We start from the raw sequence: 25,870 nt of genomic DNA, 5'->3' as shown, positions 1-25,870 counted from the left end.
TGGGAACCTACGATGTTGTCGATTCAATGGATTTCGTAAATTGTGGAGCATTTTAAAAAATGTGTCATTTTTGCGATACATTACAACCATTTTCTATATTAATTAAGATGTAAGACAAAACCATTTACATATTGTGTATATTGATTTCTTGATCAATAAAGGCTGGAAGCCTATTGCTCCAAGGGGAATTGGCTTAGTGGGGTGGGGCCTTGGCTACTTGATAGGTAGCCAAGATTCGACTCCCATGGGAGTCTCCCCTCGGTACAAGTTGACACCCAACATAGGTTGTGGGGGTAGGGGTCTTAGAGTGGGAGTTTTACACTACCGACATGAAGACCATAGGTATGGCAGGCTAAGCCAACGACTGTAGGTCGTGCTTGGTGCAGTTTCTTCAAGTTATAAGTCGAAGAAGGTAGGAAGCCTATTGGAAAAAAAATTATGGCAAAATATCTTTGTGGTAAAAGTTTTTTCATAGGTGCCAATCTTAAAACAAAAGTAAAAAAAAAAAGCTTATCTCGAATTCTCCTTTTCACTTCCCCTACTTCCTTTCAAATCCCTCCAAGACTTGACCCCAATTTTCGAGTATGGTATTGGGTCTTGACCTGGGTTTAATCAGAACCATCATAAGAAAAACCATACCCGAACCCAATAAGAACCACATGAACCAGTCCCGAGCCATACCCAGTAAATTAATATTTGTTATCATTTCTACATTAAAAATTTGTGGGTCTTAATCGAAACTCTCTGGTATAAAATTTCACGAACTATACTCAGATCCATGTATTAATTGGACCTTCAGGTCCGGACCCGATTCTTCTTATTTATCACCGTACTCAGACCCTATAAGGTTTGGTATGGGTCAGGTCCTGGTAAACCGGACCCGTTGACACCCCTATACGGAACTGACCTCTATCTGGTTTGACTAGGGCACAGGGACTAGGGTTAGTTAAGCGAAGACAAATTTTCTGGTTTTATGGTGAGTCAGTTTTTTTTTTTTTGAATAATCCAAGGGAAAAACTAAGTCAAACATCGCATATTGGTTGGCCTCTGATTGGTAAAACCTTGAGGTCCCTGATGGCCGCAAAGTACACCCGGCTTCGACCTTGCGCCTAGGGATGCCATATGTGGGTTTCGAACTTGCGACGTCCCGTCAACTTGATGACACTCACAAGTCATCCCAACTAGATGAGTGGAGACAGCTTTCTTTGGGTATCTTTTTAAACACCCTTTTTAACGTGTTTGAAGGAAGAGGGCCCGACGATTAGGCCTCCCCTTCCTTTACGACTCCCCTCCCAATCCCATCTTCCGGCATCCCTTTCCCTCTCGGCAGCTTTGCGGCGATTCCCCACCGCCGGAGACTTTCCAGGTATACCTTTTCTTGCATCTTCTTCTTCTTGCCCTCTGTGTGAGCAGTGTATGCGTGTGCTTGACTGGGTCCTTTTAAAAAGAATATAGCAAACTAGCCAGTTTTAGCTAGTTTGTGTTTTGATTTCGCATAATTGAGAAAGACCATTGCCGTATATCTGTAACCAAAATTTCAGATTAAGTGTTTGCAAAAATTTGTAAACGCAAACCACATTTGGTAGTTAGTACCAACCTGGTCTTCTAGTGGCCCTTTTCAGTTATTTAGCAGCACCCATGTTGTCATTAAGCAGTCTTTTAGTATGTAAATGTTTGAAAAAATATCTTGATGTTTGTTTACATGAATTTTGTGTGTTTGCTTGAAAGAAATTTGCTAGAATTTGTTCTGTAGGTAATTGTTGTGTATTTAAAAGTGTATTTGCATGTTCTTTGTGTGTGTGTCTAATTGCTTCCTTTTTTGTGTATAAAAAAATGTTTTTGCATGTGCTTTGTTTGTTGATATTGTGAGTCTAGTTTATCCATATAGTTGTTAGTGCATTTGTTTCTATGTGTTTGTATTTTTCATAGTTTCTTTTAAATTTTGCTAGGATTTTTTTAATATTTATTTGTAAGGCTTATTCCTTACTTACACCTTGAGGCTTCCGCCTCACTTCATAGTTCGGTGGCACACATGCTATGCCTCAACAGTTTCCACAACATTGGTATATCTTCTATACCTTCTACCCAGCTTGTGAAGTACTGTTGTTGTATATATGATTCAGTATTTTAGTGTTATATTTTACTTTCTAAGATAATAGGATTCTCAGTGTGTATTATACTATTATTTAGGTTTGGTTTGTTTAAAGTTGTTTTTCTCTAGTAACAGTGATAGATTATTAAAGCATCTTTTGACTCAATTAAATGCACATTCCATGGGCATGTCACTAGCATTATATAGTTATTTATCCATATGTGATTAATCTTAAATTTGGAAATGGAGTACTGTCATATTTGAATCTACTTTTCCAAAACTGTTCTGCTTCTTTTGTAGTTTGATGTTTTTTTTTCTGTGAATGTTGATAACTTGATATTTAACGAATTTTGGATTTGAGTATATCTTCACATTTAATTTTTTTATATTAATTATATCTGCAGGTGTTTGAGTTGATATTGTTGAATACATTTGCAATTTTGCATCCTTTATTCTGACAAGGAAGAAAGAGGACACCAGAAAATGGTAAGTCCTATGTCACACGGACTCTTCTATCAGGGCACCGCACCCGCGTCGCACCCGCACCCAGGCGGGTGCGACACTTGGACACAACTTCCTTTATGATAGGTGAAGTCAACCACACTGAGGTCCATTTCTATCCAAAAGTAGATTAAGTTAACCCTAATCAAGTCCATTTTTACCTATATTATACATATAAATACATAAATGCACACAAATACACATAGTGTTAACTTAGAAGTGTTAATTTATATATATATATATATATATATATATATTAAGTCTGAGTAGTTTCATTTTGAGCTCCTAGATATTTGATTTTTCAAATGCTTACATACTATGGATATTTTAGGTCATCCGTTGTGGGGTTTCTAGCAAAAGTATTAAGCTTATGATACCCACACTAAGGGGCAGAGCCAGGAATTTAAGCCAAGGTGGGCAAAAATGCATAGTGACTAGAGAATTGGCTCGTCCACTAGTGACTCGTGACTTGGGCGGGTCAACTTGGTGATGTGTGACTGTATCTAGTCATTTATTAACAAAAAATCGAAGATCCGAATAGCTAAACTAGTGTCTTCAATTATAGATTAGATAACATAGTTTAAGTAAGCAGTCTAACAACATCCATAGAACCTGTTCTAACTTGGGTCTTGCTTCCAACATTCATAAATTCATTCAAATACATTTTAATCTACTCATCAAACATGTAATTTCATAACTTGCCCATAAATTCATTCAAAATTATAAATTTATTTCCTGCTCATAAATTCCTTCAAACATTCAAAGTTCAAACGCAAACTTATATCATTCAAATACAAACAAAAATTCATTATACTAATATTAAACACAAACGTAAATTCATTCAAACACGTTCTAACATGCCCATCAAACATTCAAACATGTAACTTCATAACATGCTCATCAATTTATTCACAAATATAACTTTATTCCCTGCTAATAAATTCCTTTAAATATTCAAAGTTCAAACACAAACATATATCATTCAAACACAAACATAAATTCCTTCTAATATTTAAACACAAACGCAAATTCATTCAAACACATTTTAACCTGCCCATCAAACATTCAAAGATGTAACTTCATAACCTACCCATCAATTCATTAAAAAATATAAATTTATTCCCTACTTATAAATTTTTTCAAGCATTCAAAGTTCAGATACAAACTCATTCATTTAAAGAAAATGCCTTCCATGAATAATGCAGTGTGACTAAGCTTAAGCTTCGATCTTGAAATGCATTCAACAAGATGTGACAAATAAACACAAACATCCTACAAATAAATAGCAATTTAATTAGTTAATCTTTCAAAAAATCTACAAAGGACATTATAAATGTTTTATAAATAATTAGAAAAAGTACAAGCCTCTCAAAATAAAAATAAATATAAAACATATTTAGTAAATTTTATGTCTTTACCAATTTATCTTTATGATAAGGTCAATAAATGAAAGCTCCAGCCCAATTAACAAAAGATAATAAAACTAATAGGAAACTAAAATATACTAACATGTTTTAAAAAAGATCAAATAGTTACTCTAATGAATACCTTTTATAATTGACCTCATCGATTTTTCATATTTTACAAACCATTCATAACTAATTCATTGCTAAAAATGTCAAATATGTCATTCTTGATATAAGAAAAATAATTTCTATGACAATAAATTATACTAGCAATTGCAAAAAAAATTGAAACCTCAATCCTAACAAACATCATTTATAGTTTTCATACATAAACTAATTGAAACAAAAAATAACAAAACCCCCAAATTTCTAACTAAAATCAAGCATGTGGATCATGTATAATGTTGATTAAAAAAATACAGAAATAACTAATTGATATCTTTTCATTAAAAACCAAAATGCTAATTGAAAAAAAAAAACCCTAAACCTGAGTGTTAATCAAAATCCTATTTCCTACATCATCAATTATGCATTTATGTTATTCAAGCATGTATAATCATTTTTAATGTTAATTAAAAAATACCTAAATTAAATATTCATCTTATTTAAAAACAAAATAAGATCTAAATTCTATTAAAAAATACAAAATATTCTAAAACCTAATTCAATATTCATGTTATTTAAAAAAACTAAATGAAAACTTCAAACCTTGCAAACATCATTCATAGTTTTCATATATAAACTAATTGAAACAAAAATAACAAAACCCCCAGATTTCTAACTAAAATAAAGCATATGGGTCATGCATAATGTTGATAGAAAAAATACATAAATAACTACTTAATAAGCATCTCATTATAAACGCCGATTGGGAAAAAGAAAAGCCTTAATCTTAAATGTTAATCAAACCCCTAATTTGTACATCATCAATTATGCATTTAAGCTATTCAAACATGTAGAATCATGTTTAATTTTAATTAAAAAATACAAAAATACCTAAATTAAATATCAATTTTATTTAAAAACAAAATAAAATCTAAATGCTATTATAAAAGAATACAAAAAACTCTAAAATCTAATTAAATATTCATGCTATTTAAAAAAAACTAAATAAAAACCTCAATCCTAGCAAACATCATTCATAGTTTTCATACACAAACTAATTGAAACAAAAAATAACAAACCCCTAAATTTCTAGCTAAAATCAAGTATATGGATAATGTATATTGTTGATTAAAAAATACAAAGATAACTAATTAATATCCATCTCATTAAAAACTTAAATGCTAATTTGAAAAAAAAATACAAAAAATCCTAAACCAATATGCTAATTAAAACCCTAATTCTTACATCATCAATTATGCATTTATGTCCTAAATACAAGAGATAAAGAGTAGACCTCGTCCTGTGCACGCTGTGGCACTATGGGGTCCAGCTTGCTGATGTGTGCTGTAGGGTCGCGGGTAGGGGCGTAGCTGTGGAGAGGGGGCCATAGCCACAGGTGGGGTCGCGGGGAGATCGGAGGCTGGGAGGGAATCAAGAGAGAAAGAGAAAGAGAGTGGGGTCACGGGGAGGGTGGAGCTGCGGAGGGCGAGAGAGAGAGGGGGGAACACAGGTGGGGTCTTGGGGAGGGCGAGAGAGAGGGGGGAGCACAGGTGGGGTCGCGGAGAGAGAGAGAGAGAGAGAGAGAGAGAGAGAGAGAGAGAGAGAGAGAGAGAGAGAGAGAGAGAGAGAGAGAGAGAGAGAGAGATCCCTTTTGGGTCGGGCACTCAGTGTGGGCACTACCCACCCTGATCCATATCCCCCTTGGGGGATTTCTGTGGGTTAGGGTGGGCACGTGCCCACCCTCCCCATAACGTGGCTCCGCCTTTGCCCACGCTTATGCCATTTAGGTTCTATAGAGGGCTTACCTGGGTTGCATTGTTATCCTTTTTGGGATTGCTAAACTAGGGATGTTCCTTGCTGTTGTGAAAATTGAGGACTTCCTGGACTTTCCAAAACTCCTGCTATTAAAGTGAGTTCCAAAAGCCAGGTATTTTTTGGATTGAGCATCCAAACCTGCATCTTGAATCTGCCAACAATATTAGAATTTTGTTGGTCTTGTATTTCTTACATTAGGATCTCTGAGATATATGGCTGACGGAAGTATATGGGAGATGAGAAGCAGCATATCTTTTTCAAATACGCAGATTTTGGGCTTTATGGTGGCTTCTCCAATGATTATTTTGGTCTTGGCATGTGTTTTCTTCATTCATGTAATTCGACCAAAAATTGCGTGTTTTTTATTCCTTCCAGTTGGTGCCAGTATGTCCTGAGTATTCAGTTAATTATGATACATCTGTTTGGACATCTCATTTTCCCACCCTTGGTGCTTATTCCAGAAGCGGGACATTTGTTGCATGTGGAAAGTGGCAGACAGCTGGCTTTACTGGTTTCTTTTCAATGGTTCCTCCTGGTTACTGCAGTGTGGACTACCTTGTCTGTGTCTCAACTATGTTTTAGTTTAGGTGTATGAATGTGTGTGATTGTCAGTCTTTTTTCTTCACATGTTGGAAGTGACCTATGCATATCTGAACTGCTATTCATGCTGACAATGGTTGCCAGAAATGTTGTAGTTCATCATCATGAATGGAAAGTCCAAACTTCAGGAATTTTGGCAAGATACTAGAACAGTAATTGAAGTATGTTGGTAGACTTTTCCGACATTTGCATTTTAACTGTCTCAATCTTTGTGTGTAATTTCCATCAGTCAGGTAGAAAAGAAACAGTTCTGGACTTGGCAAAGTTTGTTGACAAGGGTGTCCAGGTTAAGCTTACTGGTGGGAGACAAGGTTAGAGCTGTTGCAGTGAATTTGGACCGTATCTTCTGTAACTGAAATATATTAAATAATTTATTTCTATGTTTTTTCTGTGATTCTTCTATGTTATGATAAAATTTAGATAAATAATGTGCGGAAATATGTTATCCATTCTTAAGAATTTTATGGATATCAATTAGTTGCTATCGTTTCCTGTTTATCATGATTTCAGTGGTATGAAGCTCCATTTATCATTCATAATTTGCTATGTAGTTCAATTACCATTCACACTTTCCCTTGAAGCTCTAAAATACATTGCCTAATAAGTTGTTCATACAGGTGCTCATTTTAGTTCAGGTCGTTTTCTTGGACAGGGATAGGTGTCTGCTTCAATGTTATTAAAATCATTTCATATGATAAAATATGATTTAACATAATGCATCATGCAAGCCCTATATCGGAAAAGGGGTTATCGTGTCATTGTGGGTGCACTATACAATATGATTGTAATGAAATATGTGAAAAGCAAATACAAAGTGCACAAGCACTAACACAAGTCCAGTAACGGACAATACAAGAGCACTAAGACACTACACAAGCACAAAATGCAAATACAAGGATTCAAGAGTCAAAAGAAGAACACAATATAAAAAAGTCTTTATTAGACACAAAATGCTTAAGAGAAGCATTAAATACAAGAGAGGGGATCAGCCCCTATTTATACACATTAGGGAGCATTGGGCTCTATTGAGGAGCTCCCAATAGAGTTGTTATGACCGTTGCGTGGCTCCCAACAACTCTGTGGTCTTTTGACCACAGAGCCCATGCTCGATACAATAAAGACAACAAAAAAATAAAAATAATAAAAAAGTAAAAATTGTTCCTAATGAACAATACCTATTACATGTAGTAAAAAGACCAAAATGCTCTTGAGGGGCAATACAAATCACATGACTGTATATACGCGCCCATACACACACACACACACACACACACACACACACATATATATATATATATATATCCTATTTTAACACCCCCTCAAACTTGCGGTATGATCAACGAAAGTTTGTTGAGAAAAAACAAGAAACAAGGTGTAGTAAGAGCTTTGGTAAAAAAATCTGCAAGCTGATATTCTGCTGTGACATATGACAACTCTAGTTTTTCTCAAGAATTCATCATGAACATAGTAACAATCCATCTCAATGTGTTTATTCATGGAAGGTGTAGTAGTTGACAATGTAATTTGTACTTTTATTATTGCAATACATCTTTGAAGGTTTAGAGATGACGACCCCCATATCTCTGAGAAGATTCTATAACCATACAAGCTCCATGGTTGTCATAACCATAACTCTATATTCAACTTCAGTTGATAATAGCGATACCTTATGCTGTTTTTTGCATCTCTAAGTAATCAATGAATGTCCTAGAAAAACACAAAAAACAGTAGTTGAGATTCTATCATTAGGATTTTCTCCCTAATCAGCATCAACATAAACAAGTAAATAAACAAGTAAATCCAAAGATGAAGACGTGGATAAAAAGAACCTTTTAGTTATGGTGTTCTTTATATATTTGATAATCCTTAAGACAACGCTCATATGTACGGTGGTTAGAGCATGTTGGAACTGACTAGCAGAATGAATAACATGAGCTATGTTTGGTCTAGTGATAGATAAGTAAGTGAGCGACCCAATTAGTTGTCTATAAGGTGTGAGATCTTCGACCATCTTCAAGTCTTAGCTTAGCATTAACTATATCAGGAGTCCACTTATTATCTGAAATTTTCAATTTAGCACAAATATCGACAACAAGCTTCATTTGGGAAAGGATATATCCTATGGGAGAGTAAGACTTGCGCAGGGACGCTGGTCATGCGACATTCCCGTCGGCTGTACCGTTTTTGAACCCTATCCCGGTAGCAGCGAATAACCAGATGGGCAGCACTTTCCAGCCGAACGCGGGGGTCGTCGTAAGGCTTTTCGACGCCGACATGAGTGCGCAAGCCTGACATCGACCCCCAACACAGGGGCTGCAGGCCAGGCATGGCCTGCAGGGTTCGAATGACACGCGGGGCCAGGCTGCAGGCGCGCCTGCGTCGGCCTGGGTTGGGGCTGACCTAACATCCGTCCCGCCACGCGTGCTTGGTGGGTCGGTCGCAGCCCACCAGCGCGCCGGGGTGTGTGGACCCTTGTGGATCGGACCGAACCCGATAAGGTCCGGTCAAGAGCCAGTTTTATCGGGTCCCAGACCCGAATCCAAGGGACCATCCTTTGGGTCCCATGGGGCAGGTCCGGGCCCCGAAACCCATTACCCGACCTACCCAATTGGGTTCGGTTCGCGGTTTGCCCCGACTCAGACCCAACCCACTATGTTTGAACCCCAAAATGGATCCAATGCCGACCAAAACCCCTATCAGACCCGGACGAAGCTCCAGTTTGAATTTGAGCCGGGTCAAAACCAGACCCATCCTATTATGGATCAGGGATCAAGTTCAAACCAAGCCTTCTCACACCACAACTCGATCCATGATCCCACCTACCCCATTCTGGGTCCGATGAATAATTTAGCACTTGACCCAATCCAGATCCAATTGGGTGAATCATCCCAGTATTACACCATCCAAACCCAGTACCCACACCAGACCTAATCAATTAACCCATCCCCGATCCAGAACCCAGTACCATACCCGACTCACCACCCCTACCCTAACCCAACCCATAACCCAAACCCATATTATCCCGTTCCTACCCACCTAGAGCCCGAGACCCGACCAACCCTTCCCCCTTTAATAGGACCCCCTGTCATACTGGTGCCACAACGCCGGCCACAGATGGTTCCCATCCATGGGCAAGCCAGATCGAGGCAATTCCCAGCAGCCGCCATGCAGATTCAGCAGGGGCCGGTGTGACCTGAGCGCCGACCACCCGTCGTTGGAGTTCATCTGCATCAGTATCCGGGCGAGCAGTACCGTGGAGAAGGAGATGAGATCGTGATGGATGATGGTGCTTTATGGAACGAGTACCTTGCAGGAGTGGTGGAGACCCGTCAGCAGAGCACCTCTCCACATACAGGGTGAAGCTAGACCTTCCAGAGTTCGCAGGACGATTCAATGTTGAGCAGTTCTTCTACTGGTCCTATGCCGTACAGTTTTTCTTCGACTACCACACTATAGCTGATCACCGTCGTGTCTCTCTAGCATCCACCAGGTTGAGGGGTCTAGCGTAGACATGGTGGGTTGAGTTGCAGAGATCGAGGGAACGACAGGGACTAGAGCGCATCCAGACATGGGAGGAGATGCAGTCCAAGTTTGTGCCGTCGGACCATGCTGAGAGAGCGTACAAGGAGTACCTGACCCTGCGTCAAGGAACCCGCACTGTGGTGGAGTACACTGCTGAGTTCCATCGTCTATCCCTGCGAGTGCAGATCGAGGAGACCGCCTGCCAACAAGTCACAAGGTATATTTTTGGTCTCCGTCCTGTTATTTCTGATGATTTCAGTTGTGTCACAGTCGAGTCATTGGATCAGGCAAGCAGTTATGCCATGAATGTGGATGACAAGTTGAAAAGGAGGCAGGAATATAGGACCTCCCGTTGTGACCAGTCCAGTCGGCCCAAGTCGAGTTTCTCAACCAGGGGAGCGAGCTCCCCTAGGAAGGAAGACTCAAAGTCCACTCTTAGAGTAGACCCTAGCAAACTCGACCAGTTTGGACCTGCATACAATACTAGATCCAAAGCCAAACCAAGTGAGTTTGCCATTCGTTGTTTTAGGTGTCAAGAGTTAGGACATGTCGCATCCAAGTGTCCCACCGTGAACAAGAACGCCCATCTCATCGAGGGTATAGTTGAGTCAGCATTCAATAGTGAGAGTGAGGGCGAGTCATTGGTTGAGGGAGATGAGAGGGAAGTTGTAGAGTTCGACAGCAACGTCGAAAACTTATTGTCCATCTGTCATGTTTTGACCACACCTCGAGAGTCGACCACAACAAAATGGTTGTGGAATAACATTTTTAGAACCCAGTTCAATTGTGAGGGGCATGCATGTGATGTCATCATTGATACTGGGGCGTGCAAGAATATGGTGTCCAAGAGTGTCGTGTCCACCTTGAACCTAAAAATAGAGAAACTGTCCCAACCTTATAAGATGACATGGTTCAAGAAGGAAAACAAGGTCCCTCTCACCCAGCGTTGTCTAGTTCGGTTTTCCATGGAGGAACATTACCACGATGAGGTGTGGTGTGATGTAGCCCCTATGAGCGCGTGTCACATCCTTTTGGGACGTCTCTGCAGTTTGACCGCAAGACCATTCATGATAGTCATAGGAACATGTACTCCTTTATTTTTAAGGGTCATAAGATAGTCCTTCTCCCCATCAAAGAGACCGGTTTTTCCACCGTGGATAAGCCTGAGCGAGTTCCCCAGCTCGCAGGCCTATCCTACTGGTCTTTCTTGAGCCATTGACAGGAGGATCGTTATTGTTATGCCCTGGTGGCTAAGCCGTCAATAAGTACGTCCCTGCCCGTTTTCGCGGACGTCGCACCCCTTATTGAGGAGTTTCGCGACATTATGCCAAACGACCTCCCAGCTGGCCTACCTTCCACGCGCGTGGTGCAACATGCTATTGATTTTGTTCCAGGGTTGAGTCTCCCTAACCTCCCTGCGTATCGCATGAACCCATCCGAGCATGTCGAGTTGTTGAGGCATGTTCAGGAGCTACTGCAAAAGGGATTTATCCACGAGAGCGTGAGCCCTTGTACAGTACTCGCCCTGCTCACTCATAAGAAAGATGGGTCCATGCGCATGTGTGTTGATAGTCGAGCGATCAATCACATCACTGTCAAATGTCGTTTTCTCATTCCTCGTTTGGATGATATGTTTGATATGTTGGTTGGTGCTTCTATTTTCTTCAAACTTGATTTAAAAAGTGGGTACCACCAAATCCGTATCCGGGAGGGGGATGAGTGAAAAACGACATTCAAGACACGTGATGGATTGTATGAGTGGTTAGTCATGTCGTTTGGGTTATCTAATGCTCCAAGTACTTTCATGAATATGATGACCCAAGTGTTGCATCCTTGTATAGGGAAGTTTGTAGTTATATACTTTGATGATATTTTGGTTTATAGCTCATCTTTGTCTGATCATTTGAGTCACTTGCATCAGGTCTTAGAGATTTTAAGGAGGGAAAAATTGTATGTCAATACCAAAAAGTGTGAGTTTATGACATCAAGTGTCGTGTTCTTGGGTTTTATTGTGTCGTCTGATGGAGTGAAGGCAGATCTCGTGAAAGTCCGTGCGATTGTTGATTAGCCTACCCCAAAGACTATAGGAGAGACCCGTAGTTTCCACAGGTTAGCTGCTTTTTACCGACATTTTGTGAGAAACTTCAGCACCCTCATGGCCCCTATCACGCAGTGCCTAAAAGCCTTTACGCTCATCAAAGAGAAAATGACTAGTGCCCCTGTCTTAGTCCTTCCTGATTTTAGCGCAGCCTTTGAGGTTGAGTGTGATGCCTTTAAAGTGGGAATTGGTGCAGTCTTGAGTCAGAACCGCAGACCCATTGCTTTCTTTAGTGAAAAGCCGACTCAAGCCATGTGTCAATATTTCACTTATGATGTCGAGTTTTATGTCGTGGTACAAGCCCTTCGCTATTGGAGGCATTATCTTATTTATAAGGAGTTTGTCTTGTACACGAATCATGAGGCATTGAAGTATCTGAATAGTCAAAAGAAGTTGAGTACTCGTCATGCCAAGTGAGTCAGTTTCTTGCAAGAGTACACATTCACGATTCGCCACCAATCTGGTACTCTGAAGTTTGAACAAGGTAGCTGACGCTCTTAGCAGGAAGAACAACCTTTTGATGACTATGTCAGTACAGGTCATTGGGTTTGAGTAGTGCAAGGAGTTGTACCCAACGAACCCTGATTTTCAGCAAGTCTAGGAAAGGTGCCTCTCCTCTGATCGCACAGTCGACCAACGATTTTGTATACATAACGGTTACCTCTTTCGTGGTAACAAGTTATGTGTGCCTGCATTCTCTCTTAGACTCCAGTTGATTTTCGAGTTACATGAATGAGGACTAGCTGGGCATTTTGGACATGATAAGACGTTCGCCCTGTTAGATGAACGCTACTTTTGGCCCAAAATGCGCAAAGATGCTGTCAAGTTCGTTCAAAGTTGTCGTGTGTGTCAAGTGTCCAAGGGTCGACCTCAGAACAGTGGATTGTATACGTCGTTGCCCATCCCTGAGCGTCCTTGGGAACATGTGTCCATGGATTTTATTGTGGGTCTTCCCAGAACCCCGCATCATTTTGATTCCATTCTAGTCGTTGTTGACCGATTTTCCAAAATAGATATTTTTATCCCATGTAAGAGAACCACTGACGCCTCGTTAGTAGCTTCATATTACTTCAAGGACGTAGCCCGCTTTCATGGATTGCCGCACACGATCACCTCAGATCGTGACACGCGTTTTATGAGCCATTTTTGGAAATCGTTATGGGCCTTATTGAAAACCAAGCTCTAGCTCAGTAGTGCTTACCACCCACAAACCGATGGCCAAACCGAAGTAGTGAACTGCACTCTAGGGAACCTGTTAAGGAGTCTAGTGGGGGAGAATGTCAAAACATGGGACCTAGTCTTGCCGCAAGCCGAGTTCGCCTATAACAGTTCCATCAATCGGTCCACGGGCAAGTCTCCTTTTCAGGTGGTTTATGGTCGGTCACCCACCCATGTAGCAGACCTAGCACCTGTGTCCAGTATCTCAGCCCCAGCCCCAGCCCCAGACCCAGACGCATTTGATGTCATCGAGTACATGCGTGATATCCACCGACAGGTCCGAACCAAACTTGTGGAAAGCTACGAAGCCTACAAAGCTTTCGTAGACCAAGGTCGTCGAGATGTCCAGTTTCAAGTCGGTCAGTTAGTATGGGTTTACTTGCGTCCCGAGCGTTTTCGAGTGGGTACTTATGGCAAGTTGAGTCCTAAGAAGTATGACCCTTTTAAGATTCTTCGACGATTGAGCCCGAATGCTTACCTCCTTGAGCTGCTCGAAGATTGACACATTTCGCCTATCTTCAATGTGTCTGATCTATATGCTTACTGTGAAGACAACAAGTCGTTAGAGCCGACTTCTTCCCAACCAGGTGTGAATGATGCAGAGCAGGATCAACCCAGATCCATACAGCTTGACCATGGCAGGGAACCGGACCTGCACGATAGGATCGAGGATCGGACCCAAGCAGTGGATCTGATCCAGTTCCAGTCGGTACCGAGACACCTCAGATCCCTGCGTACCTACTCCAGATGAGCACATACCTAGACGCCCCAGAGCCAACAACCAACAGAATTTGTCTCGGGTCCGGGACCGGACCCGAGACCTGGATCCAGCTGAAGTCTTTAAATACTCATCCTAGGGTTGCGTGCAGACTATTGAATTCTGAAAAGTTCCTCTATTATTTTTGTCTTCAGCCGCACGTTCCTTATGGTTTTTCCATTTCTTCTGTCATTTCAATCCTTCTGTCTACTTTCTTTTATATTAGTCTTTGTTATTGGTTTGTTTTCTATTAGTATTATTAGATTGTAAGAACTGCCATTTCATTGAATGCATTGTTGCTCGAATTCATTGAGCCAATCTTATTCTCTTCAACGAGACTATTGGGTTATCAAATATTGCACAATCGTGCCTTGAAAGGGGCATCCACAGCAATCCACCAGCAGTACAGTGCCGATCCCCCTCACTGCACCACAACCTTCAGCATCGGCATCCATGTTTGACAATTGTTATCCCCCTCTCGCTGCATCAGTCCCTTTCCTCGTGCTAGGATTGGTTGGCTTGTTTCTTTGTGTGCTGCTAATGCAGTCTAATTTGCATCTATCTAGCAAATGTTTACTATGGCATCTTGAAGAGGAAGGGTTTCAGCATTGGTTTGGGTCATATTCATTCTTCCACCAGTTGTTAAATGTGTCCTGGTCAGATTAACCTTGGGTGTTTAGGAAAGATTTGTTAAAATATGATATATATATATATATATATATATATATATATATATATCAGGGGTATTTTTGTCCTTTCACTCATTGTAATAGATACAGCCTAGTAGGGGCTGTATAGTCTTTTTAGTTCTTTAATTTTCTGTTTTTTATGTTTTCAGTCAAAATGACTATTGGGCTACTCCCAACGGTCATAAATATGACCCTTGGAGGCAGTCCAATGACTGTCGGACTGCCTCCCTTTATTCCTTGTGTGACTATAAATATTAAATAGAGCTCTCCCTTGTATTTGGTTATGCTTTTCACAATCATAAGTGTGATTATATAAAATTATATTTTTTAGATTGTGATTCTTGTGAGATTTGTAATCTTGTGATTGTCTCTTTAGTGAGATTGCATTTGACCCAATAGTGGTCTTTTGTGTATTTGCAATTCCTTGTAACCTTTAATGGCATTCTCTTGTGTTTGATATTCACTTCATTTCATGGTATTAGAGCCAATGGCTCTTGTATTTTGAAAGTCATCTTGAGTGTGCTTTCTTTGTGGTGGGGGTCATCTTCAAGCCATCCTCTTCATCTTCAAGTCATCTTCTTTTACCGTGATTGTTACCATGGGTGAAAGAGAATCTTCTTTTGTCATCTCCTATAAGCTCAACGAAAGCAGCTACTTGATGTGGGCTACCGTCATGGAAAACCACATCAAGGGAAAAAAGCTATGGGGTCTCCTTAGTGGAACCCACTAATGAACCCCAACTAAAACTAACAAAAAGAGAAGGAGACCAAATCAAAGATCTTTTCGAAGAAGTAAAGGAGAAAAATACAAGAATATCAAAGAAAAATGGAGGATTGAGAGGCTAACAATGATCAAATACTCCCATGGTATATGAATACCATGGAGTTTAAGATCGCTACCAATATCATCAAATTCAAAAAAGCATGTGATGCATGGGTATTCTTAAAGAGCACGTTCATTCAAAAGGACATGGCTCGACTATATTATCTCCAACATAAAGTGCATACTACCAAGCAAGAAGATAAATGTGTAAGAGATTTTTATAGTGTCTTATTCCATATTTGGGATGAATTAGTTGGAACCTAAGTGGGAAGGTTCGACAATTGAAATGAGGCAAAAACAAGTGGAAAAAGAGAATCTTTTCTCCTTAGACCGGAATTTGAGCAAGTTCAATCATCTCTTCTTCATAGAACTACCACTCTTTTTATAAGCGAGGCTCTTGCCCAAATGTGTCGAAGAGGAATAAATTTTGAATGCACAGGACTAGTGATGAGGTTCTTGTCGTATCAAGACCTGAAAACTATGTAAAACCTATAAACCCCCTCACTTTGAGAAAAAATACAATGGAGGAGGAAGAAAGGTTACTTGTCACTTTTGTAATGAACCGGGGCACATAAGACCGGATTGTCCCAAACTCAAAAGAAAGGCGGTTACGATAAGTGAAGAACCTCCAAAATGTGAAGAAACCAGAAAATGAGGCAACTTCAATAATTTGACGATTGCTCAAATTACGAAGGCCGTTTTACAAATCATAAAAGTCAATCCTTCTATATCTGGTGCCACCGTTTCTTCCTCTTCTCCTATGGGTAAGTCCTCTTGGATTTTGGATTCGTGAGTCTCTTTCCATATGATATATAATGAATCCTTACTATTTGATTGCACTAATTCATATTTTTCATGTGTGACAATCGTCAATAGAACTTCTTTGAATGTAAAAAGTACAGGAAATTTAAACAAAATTTCAAGTGATTCAATTTTTTTTCCAAATCTTAGAGTTATTTCAAAACCTGATTTAAATCTTTTTTGGTTTCTCAATTTTTTTATTATGGGTGCAAGGTTTTTTTCTCATCTAAGGATTGTTGGGTGAGGGAAGCTAATTGGGCAAGACCATAGAAGAGGAAACCTTTATTATAAGGATTTTTTATGTCTTTCTAAAGAAACTTTTTGTAACTATGCTAAAAAAGTTGACTTAGACCTTTGGCATAGATGTCTAGGTCACCCAAGTATATCCAAATTATCCTTCTTTCCATTTTGGAAAAATCTTGTAAGGAAAAAGATTATGTATGTAAGGATTGTATACTTGGAAAAATGCAAATGTTGCCTTTTGGATCTAGAATTTCTTTGTCTAATGAAAAGTTTGAATTGGTGTATTCGGATGTATGGGGTCTTGCTCTCATTATGTCAAAAGGTGAATTTTCATATTACCTTAGATTCATAGATGATTTTAGATATACTTGGATCTACTTCCTTAGATTCAAATCCAAAGTATTTTTGTGTTTTAAAGGCTTTCATAATCTTGTTAAAAATCAATTTAAACAAATATTAAGATCCCCTTCGATTCAGGAGGAGAGTTTCTTTCAAAAGAATTTCAATCTTACCTAAAAACCCATGGTATTTTGCACCAAAAATCTTATCCTAGGATTCAACAAAATGGAATTAATGAAAGAAAACATCCCCATATTATTGAAACTACTAGGACTTTACTTATTTTAAAAGAAGTTTCAAAGAAGTTTTGGGCCGAAGCTGCTTTCTTTGATAAATTGAATGCCTTCTCAAATCTTAGAAAACAAATCTCCAATTGAAAAGCTTTTTAAGACTACTCATGATTTGAAAAGATTAAGGTTTTTTTGATGTAAATGCTTTGTATTCCTTTAAAAACATAATAATCTCTCTCCTAAAGCTATTAAATGTGTTTTTGTTGAATATGCGGATAATGAAAAAGGTTGTCGGCGCTATGACCCAAAAAATGATAAACTTTATGTATCTAGAAATATTACTTTTCTTAAAAAAGAACTAAGATTTGATCTTAAAAAACCTAAGGAAGAATCCAAGTATGTTTTTTTGTTTGACTTATTGTCTAATTCCAATAATGAAAATGATGATAATGAAGTTAGTGATAACGTTGAACTGAGTAATGAACCAAGTGATGGAAGAAAACCTACTCATAATCTTATACATTACTCTAGACGTGATAATGGGGAGCATCCTTGTGCACTTGAAAAATATAGTCGACCGCTCGAAATAGAGGAACCCAATGTTAGAAGATCTGAACAAATACTTAGAACCCCAAGTAGGTTTGTTTCATATGAATCTTTTTATCCCAATTATAGGGCATGTCTTCTAGCCATTCATTCATATCATGAGCCATCCAACTGTAGAGAAGTCAAAGACATAAAAGAATGGGTTGAGGTTATGAACATAGAATTAGATGCATTACATAAGGCCCATACTTGGAAAATCCATCGTTTTTCTAAGGATAAGAAGATTATAGGATAGAGATGTGTGTGTAAGGTCAAAACGAAGAGTGATGGATCTCTAGAAAGATAAAAAGCTAGGTTGCTTGTAAAAGGGTATTAACAGGAATATGATATAGATTATGAGAAAACCTTTGCCCTAGTAGCTCTTATGACCATTGTTAGGACTCTAGTTGCAATAACATCTATTAGAAATTAGCTTATATATCAGTTAGATGTTAAAAATGCCTTCTTAAATAAAAGTTTAAATGAAGAAGTCTAAATGGATCTTCTCCCTAGTCTGACTATTGAAAATGACATGATTCTTCACCTTTGTAAGGCTTTATATGGGTTTAAACAAGCTTCTAAAACATGGTATGATCGGTTTAGTAGGACTATTGCTCTTTTTATAAGATATGTAGGTACTATGCTTGTCATTTTGCTCTTATATGTTGATGATATGATCGTCACATGAAATGATAAGAAGGGAGTTGAAGAAATTAAAATTATGCTTAAGAAATCTTTTGATATGACTGACCTTAGTTTTTTGAAATATTTCTTAGGTATTGAAATAGCCTATTCGCCAAGAGGATACATTTTGTCCCAAATAAAGTTTGCAGCCGATATCGTTGTACGATCGAGAATCACTGACACAAAGTATGCTGACATTTATGAAGTAATTAATGCCAAAATGAGAGCTGAAGCCAGAGTCTTATTAGATGATCTAACTCCTTATATCCAACTTATTGGATCTCTAATGTATTTGTCTATTACTAGATCAAATATTGCGTATGTAGTGCATACTGCAAGTCATTTTCAGCATGCGCCTACTTCAGTTCACATGAGTGATGTATTGAGAATAATTCAATACATTAAAAATACTATATCGAAAGGGTTATTCTTATCCTATTCTTCATCTTTAAATCTTATTGCATATACTGATTTTGATTGGGGAGGAGATCCCAATAACCGACACTTAACTATGGTTTTTTTTGTGTTATTAAGTGATTCCCTTATATTCTGGAGGTGTAAAAAACTGTAAAAAGTGTCATTGTCCTCCACGAAAGTTGAATATAGGGCGATGACTACATCAACAACAAAGGTCGTGTGGATGAGATCCTTACTTACAAATATGAGAGTTGATGCCTCAAAACCTTCAAAGTTATCCTGTGATAACAAAAGTACCATATATATAGTCAACAATCACACATTTCATGAATGAACGAAGCACATTGAGATGGATTGTCACTACCTTTAAGAAGAACACTTGAAGGGGACGATTAATTTACCATATTTTCCGTCAGAATTTCAGATTGAGGACTTCTTCACCAAAGCTCTTCCTCTACCACAATTTCTTTTTCTTCTTAATAAACTTTCGTTGATCTTACCGTAAGTTTGAGAGGGAGTGCTAAAATATGATATATATATATATATATATATACGTATATTTATATATATGTATATCAGGGTTATTTTGGTCCTTTCACTCATTGTAATATATACAAACTAGTAGAGGCTGTATAGTTTTTTTATTTTTCTGTTTTTTATGTTTTCAGTCAACATGACTGTTGGGAACAGTCCAACTAGTCATTGGACTGCTCTCAATGGTCATAAATATGACCGTTGGAGGCAGTCCAATGACTGTTGGATAGCCTCCCTTTATTCCTTGTGTGGCTCTATAAATAGAGCTCTCTCCCTTGTATTTGGTTATGCTTTTCACAAGCATAAGTGTGATTATATAAAATTATATTTTTTAGATTGTGATTCTTATGAGATTTGTGAACTTGTGATTGTCTCCTTAGTGGGATTGTATTTGATTCAGTAGTGGTCTTTTTTGTATTTGCAATTCCTTGTAGCCCTTAGTGGCATTCTCTTGTGTTTGATATTCATTTCATTTCAAGGTTCCAGTTTGAGATCCCACATTGTTGCCCCTCGAGCCAAATGTAAGGGTAAAAATTACATCTTGTGTGGAGATGGTGGCTGTTTCAAGTGTGTTTGGCAGTCTAAAACAAAATGTCAGGTTTTTCAAGGACCAAAATGCATTGACACAATCTCTACAGACTTGTCTATTAGAAAAGAAGTCTTGAATTAGGCTAGCATAAAGTGGCCAGGTATGATATTTCCCGGATTGTTACCATCTGCATTGGGATTTCTCATTTGTAATGTGTTCTCTTCTTCTGGATACCTCTATCACCATCTTAATGTTCTCTTTTATTCATATTTGGTGATATCACTTCTTTCCATAAAAATGGGAAAACATGGTTGCTCTTTCTTACAGGGTTCTAGTTAACTAGCCATTTGTCTGGTTTGCTTTTTTATTGCATAAAAGTGGCTTTAAGGGTAGTATATTGTCAGTGTGGTACCCACGATGGTTCCGCAGGATTTACTTGTACATCGACATAATATTCATGTAATTCAAATATGCTATGATGTATTGATTCAACAGTGTAGAAGGCATTGAGAATAATAATTTACTAGTATAATTTCAAATGTTTCCAAATATATGTACATAGAAATTTATTAGAGTTCTTTGAATTTGGCTCTAAAAATGCAGTAACAGATCGTGTTCTTTGATGATTTGTTGATCACTGTCTTTTCTAGTTTTGAATCTCCAAATGAAGGAAATGATATTTTTAGTTTTTGTTTTCAGAACAGTTGTTGCCTCCACAAATTGTTTTGGGAAAATAATGTCTTTTATTTATTTCTCTACCATGATCACAATATTGCCATTATTATAATATTGGCTGAAAGTTTATTGAAGAATTTAGAAACAATTAATTTTTTCTATTTTTTTTGAAAAGTTCATAAAAGAGGAGAGTAAAAAGTTCAAGTTGAAAGGGTTTTCAATCTTGAATTCTTAGAAATATATAGAAATATCGCTGGATCAGATAAAGTGAAATTTATGATCTTGCAATTGCACATTTTTAGTTATTTATCAAAATTCAAAACTTTTTTTAACCAAGTTGATAACTATGAAAATATCAATGGTGGTGATTATGATTTATGACTGTTATGATTTATAAGTTAAAGAAAACTTCATATTTCCACTACTGTAATGTTGTGACTAGTTTCTGTGCACTGTAGGCTGCAGTTGCTTGTCTGAAATCATTTATCAGATCTAATTGGAGGTAGCTAATTGATTCGTTTTCACTTTTCTTACCTTACAGTTGTAGGGACTTTGAAAGGGTATGATCAATTGCTCAACCTTGTGCTTGATGGAGCAGTTGAATTCTTACGAGGTACTCCTGAATTATAAATTATGGGAAATAGTGATTGAGAAACCCATGGTATATACGAGCTACCATGTTTAGGTACAAAGATTACTTAACATCAACCACCGGTTCTATACTTCCCTCCTTTGTATGATTAAGTTTGAAAAATTGTCTATGAAAATCAAACTCAGGAGCTGGCATCGACTTGATCCCAGTTTGTCCGCCGGTGATTATGGCATCATGTCAATGCTGAGCACTCGGCCAGTATCCAACTTGTATTGGGTGGTTCATTGACACTTGGTACTATGGTTCACCTGAGCTAGCAGAGTTGATATGCAAACCATGTTGAGTTGAGATCTTTCTTGAGCATTGAGCAATGTTAAAGCACTGAACTGATTGATGGGGATAATTTTGTGTTGCAGATCCAGACGATCCTTTGAAGACTACCGATCAGACTAGGCCGCTTGGCCTTATTGTAAGTGCTTTTATTTCTTTTTAGTTTATAAGGAATATCACCAAGAGCATATGGCTTGTTTTAGTCATCATTGTCTCAATTGCAATCCTATGCAATAAGGAGCTTTTGCTTCTACCTGATAGTGGGCCACTACCTTTGTTGTTTTCCCCAATGCTAAAGACGTTTGTGCATAAAGCTCTATTTAGGAACTGTCACATAGGGCATACCGGCGTTTGAAGGATTTGGGTTAAAAATCTGTTGGATGCGTTTGTTGAAAGAGTGCTGGGAGGACTGTAAGACTTCAAGGGATAACTTGGAGGATTATTGCTACATATATCTTTTGGAGAGAAGATATTTGAAAATCCCATTTTCTTCAAAACCTAACTGGCTAAACTCCTATGGTGCCTTCTATCAAAAACAAAAATCCCTATGGTGCCCTCCAAAGTCCACCTCCCAAGTAGAGTCTAAAGTCATGATGCCTCATTTGATTAAAACTTTTAGGTTAAGTCTTTGTTAGCTGTTTCTTGTTAGATTCCTTACTATTCTTTTGCCTTTTTGTTCTGTGAGCAGTGTTTTGTTATTCATTTATGTTTTGCTTTGTACAATTCTGAACTGAACACAAAATTGCTTGGCTAACTTATGACAAACTTAACTATTAATTGATGAAGCATTTTTTTCTTTGGATAAGATTTTGAAGACTATAAATTTCAAAAGTTAATTTAGAGAGAAAAAGTTGGGTAGCTAAACACCATTCCATTCTTTTTATTCACTTGATTCTTTGTCTTCCTAATTCAAGGAAGTGCAAAATAGACAGGGAATAGTTATCAGTGTAAGCTTCATAACTGAAGTTGATGATTGAATTCCTAGAAAGTAATACTCTCATCAACCGCATCTTCAGCAGTTGTCAGCGCCTCTCTCTGTAGATTCTTTTTTTACCATTTTTTTTCTTTTTAACATTTTGACAAGTGGAAACTAGCCCAAGTTGATCTGAATAGAAGGATTATAGAAGCCTATGATACTACTAGATCTGCTTCAATGACTTTAAAGGAGACCTAAGTTTTAGAGTACACTCCCCCCCAAAAGGAAAAAGGAAAAAAGAAAAAAAGCGTACCTCACTAAAGCTTCAAGTTAATTAAACTATTCCCAGTGAAATGGTGATTGGTTCGGCTACACTTTCCAAGTTAGCTATATGTTTTCATATATATTTGCCTCACATTACTAAGAGTATGAAAAATCCCATCAAACATCTTTATTATCTTAATAATTTCAATTCTATGGTGTTACATGTTGCAATGATCCTTGTAACAATGGTACCACCCTTCTATAAAGTGTAGGAATCAAAGATATTTTTATTGGAGCACATGTGATAAGAACATCCATAGTCTGAAATCAATGAATCATGAGGGAATTCATGCATGAGGAAACAAAATGTTGTTTCCTTCATCCTTAGCACCAAGAGACGCAACATTGGTTCCATCAGAATCCACTGCTTCCCTTATTATTTTCTTGAAGCTGCAGATACTTTCTTGACATGTCTTGACTTCTTGCAGTTATGGCATCTCGCTTTAGATTTATACTTTGACTTAGACTTAGACTTGCTGTAGTGTTGTGATTGGTAACAGTCATTAATTCGACCCTAACTTTGTTTTGGTGCCTTCTCAACTAAGCTTCAGTTTATTAATCATTTAGGGGGAACCTTATGAAGCATCTCATTTGAAATCATCGTTGTAATTACTTCATCAAATCTAATGGTTTCTTGCCATACACGAGTGTGTGCTCTTTAAATTTATGTATTTAGAAGATAATGTACATAGAATCCCCAACTTCTCTCATAATTATCTTGCATATGCCCTACGTTCATATGAAGAAAGTAAGATTATTATTAAAAAGTCAGTTGCCAAGGTATTACGAGAGAGTAAACAAACAAAACCAAAATCCAGTACCCTCGCTCCACAAAAGGGATTGATGTAGGAAGCATCAAAATATGAAGGTCTTCCCTCTTCTTTTCATTAAGAATAACCCAAGATTACCTTCTCTTTCTTGTCTTCAATAAAAGAAAGCGCTACCACCTATGTAACACAGACTCTTCTAACATGGCACCACACCCGCGTCGCTTGGGTGCGGGTGCGACACTTGGACATGGCTTCCTTTGTGTCAGGTGAAGTCAACCACACTGAGGTCCATTTCTGTTCAAAAGTAAATTCAGTTAACCCTGACCAAGTTCAATTTTATCTATATTATATATATAAATACATAAATGCACACATATACACGTATATACATAGTACATACATACATACATACATCTGCATCAGGAGAGCAGATCAAGTGATCTGCAGAATCACTTTTATAAAAGTGATTTAGCATCCTCACCGTCCACAATGTACACAAGGACCATCTGGGATGAAGCAATGGATGGTGAAGATGTGAAATCACTTTCTTAAAGTGATTTGACAGATCACACGATCTGCTCTCCCGCACCAGTGTGGTGTTATTTTTTATTGATGAGGAATAGCAATCGAGAATTGTTAATTTGATTTATTGCATGAATCTATGCATGATGAGATATGATAATTGTTTTTATTTCATTAGTGTTAACTTAAAACTGTTAAAAATTATATATATACCCTCCCCGCACCCAAGTTTTAACTTTAAGTGCCGCATCACGACATCCGCACCCGTACCTATGTGACATAGGCTACCACAAACCTACGACAGGTCCTCTTCTTTTCTCTCTTTGTGTTTGTCAATAGTGAGCCTAAAGCATGACGCTTATAAGGACTACCTTCATGTCCACGCAGGGTCTCTACTATTTATCTCACTTTGTTTTCCTTTTATGGTAATTCCCACGGAAGCCCATAAGATTTCCCTTTTGCCAAACTCACATATAGAAGTCGTCACAGACATCCCAAAGCTGGTGGCATCTGGGTCCCTTGATGGGAGCCGTTCAAGCCACATTTGTGACCTGTTGAACGTCTATATCATTGTAATACTCAACACCTTGTACCAAGCATTGCTTTTGTCGGACAGTTTGCTAAGGTTAATGAAAATGTCTTAAATGAGTCACCTAAGCACCTCAAGGGAATGGATTGAAATTCGGTGGCATGATGGTTGTACTTGTAGAATTTTAATCAAATCTATATTGTATACAAGTCATACACTTGCTAGATTTTTTATTGGAAAGCATAAATTTGAAGAAGCATGTTATTATTACTATTATTATACTTCTACTTGCCTTTAAATGTAGTTTCTGCATTGCAGGTTTGTAGGGGGACTGCTGTCATGCTCGTGTCTCCAACAGACGGAACAGATGAAATAGCAAACCCCTTTATTCAGCCAGATGGAGCTTAAATGCCTCTTGTTTTTCTTCAAGGGTTGCTTATTGTTAACATGAACATACCAAACCTTAATTTCATGGTTCAGTTTTGCAGGCCGAATGGTTATACAATATGAACACCTAAAGCTGGTGATGTATATGTGCATTAAAGGTCAACTTGGTAGTGTCACCCCACCATCTTATAGGTCTCGCACGTTTCTACTGTCGTTGTTGACAACAATTTGTAGGTGGTGCGTCCACCAATTTGACTTAGTAATGTCGGCACACCACTTAAATCTCTTGATATATTCTCCAGTTTTTGGTAACCTAACAAGGATTACATAAAAGTTGATACCTTCACATACCTCCCTTTTTTGCCTTTTTTTTCTTTTTGAAGAGAACTTAGCACATACCTCTTAATATTACAATCTGACCTGTGCAGTTTACATCCATCATAACAAGCTAGTTTCTGCATGAAATTGTTATGATACTGTTAATTGTCCACATATTTTTCGTTGGGCAGTTTCTGTTTGGAGGTGACTTAACTGCATGTGTAGCCTGTGAACATCCCTGGGGGTCATAGGCTTTCAAGATTTTGGTGAACCAGAAAAGTATGGCTCACAGCAATGTTAATGTTTGAGACAGTTTTTAGCTCTGCAGTTATGGCCATATTGTATATGACTTATGGTTGGTTATATTCAATCCCCACTGCATATTTCACCTGGGAAACACCTCCATCAAGTGAGATGTGCGGTGGTGATGGAATATAACATCAATACAATATGACGGCAACTGCTCAGTTTTTGGGGCTCATCCAAAGGGGTTAGAATAGGGATAGAATTTTTTTATGGG

At 38.1% G+C, this 25,870-nt stretch overlaps 1 protein-coding gene across 1 annotated transcript; it reads left to right on the top strand.

Annotated features, from left to right (window-relative positions):
- Positions 1-1,237: 1,237 nt before the first annotated feature.
- LOC149828955 (sm-like protein LSM7) lies at positions 1,238-25,375 on the top strand. The gene is made up of 6 exons (XM_090017013.1): positions 1,238-1,366; positions 2,497-2,578; positions 6,749-6,830; positions 21,204-21,275; positions 21,671-21,723; positions 24,964-25,375. The coding sequence occupies exons 2-6, from the start codon at positions 2,576-2,578 to the stop codon at positions 25,051-25,053; spliced, it is 300 nt and encodes a 99-aa protein (XP_089873139.1). The 5' UTR covers positions 1,238-1,366; positions 2,497-2,575; the 3' UTR covers positions 25,054-25,375.
- The last annotated feature ends 495 nt before the right edge of the window (positions 25,376-25,870 follow it).

Source organism: Nuphar pumila, chromosome 9, assembly GCF_984573655.1.
Source record: "Nuphar pumila chromosome 9, dmNupPumi1.hap1.1, whole genome shotgun sequence".
Taxonomy (NCBI): Eukaryota; Viridiplantae; Streptophyta; class Magnoliopsida; order Nymphaeales; family Nymphaeaceae; genus Nuphar; species Nuphar pumila.
This window is presented reverse-complemented; position numbering and strand designations above follow the sequence as displayed.

Bases quoted from the DNA above. Each gene is read 5' to 3' on its own strand.
- LOC149828955 (XM_090017013.1), top strand. The intron at 6,831-21,203 runs GTTAGAGCTGTT...CTTACCTTACAG, and splicing joins GCTTACTGGTGGGAGACAAG to TTGTAGGGACTTTGAAAGGG. The intron at 21,276-21,670 runs GTACTCCTGAAT...TTTGTGTTGCAG, and splicing joins AGCAGTTGAATTCTTACGAG to ATCCAGACGATCCTTTGAAG.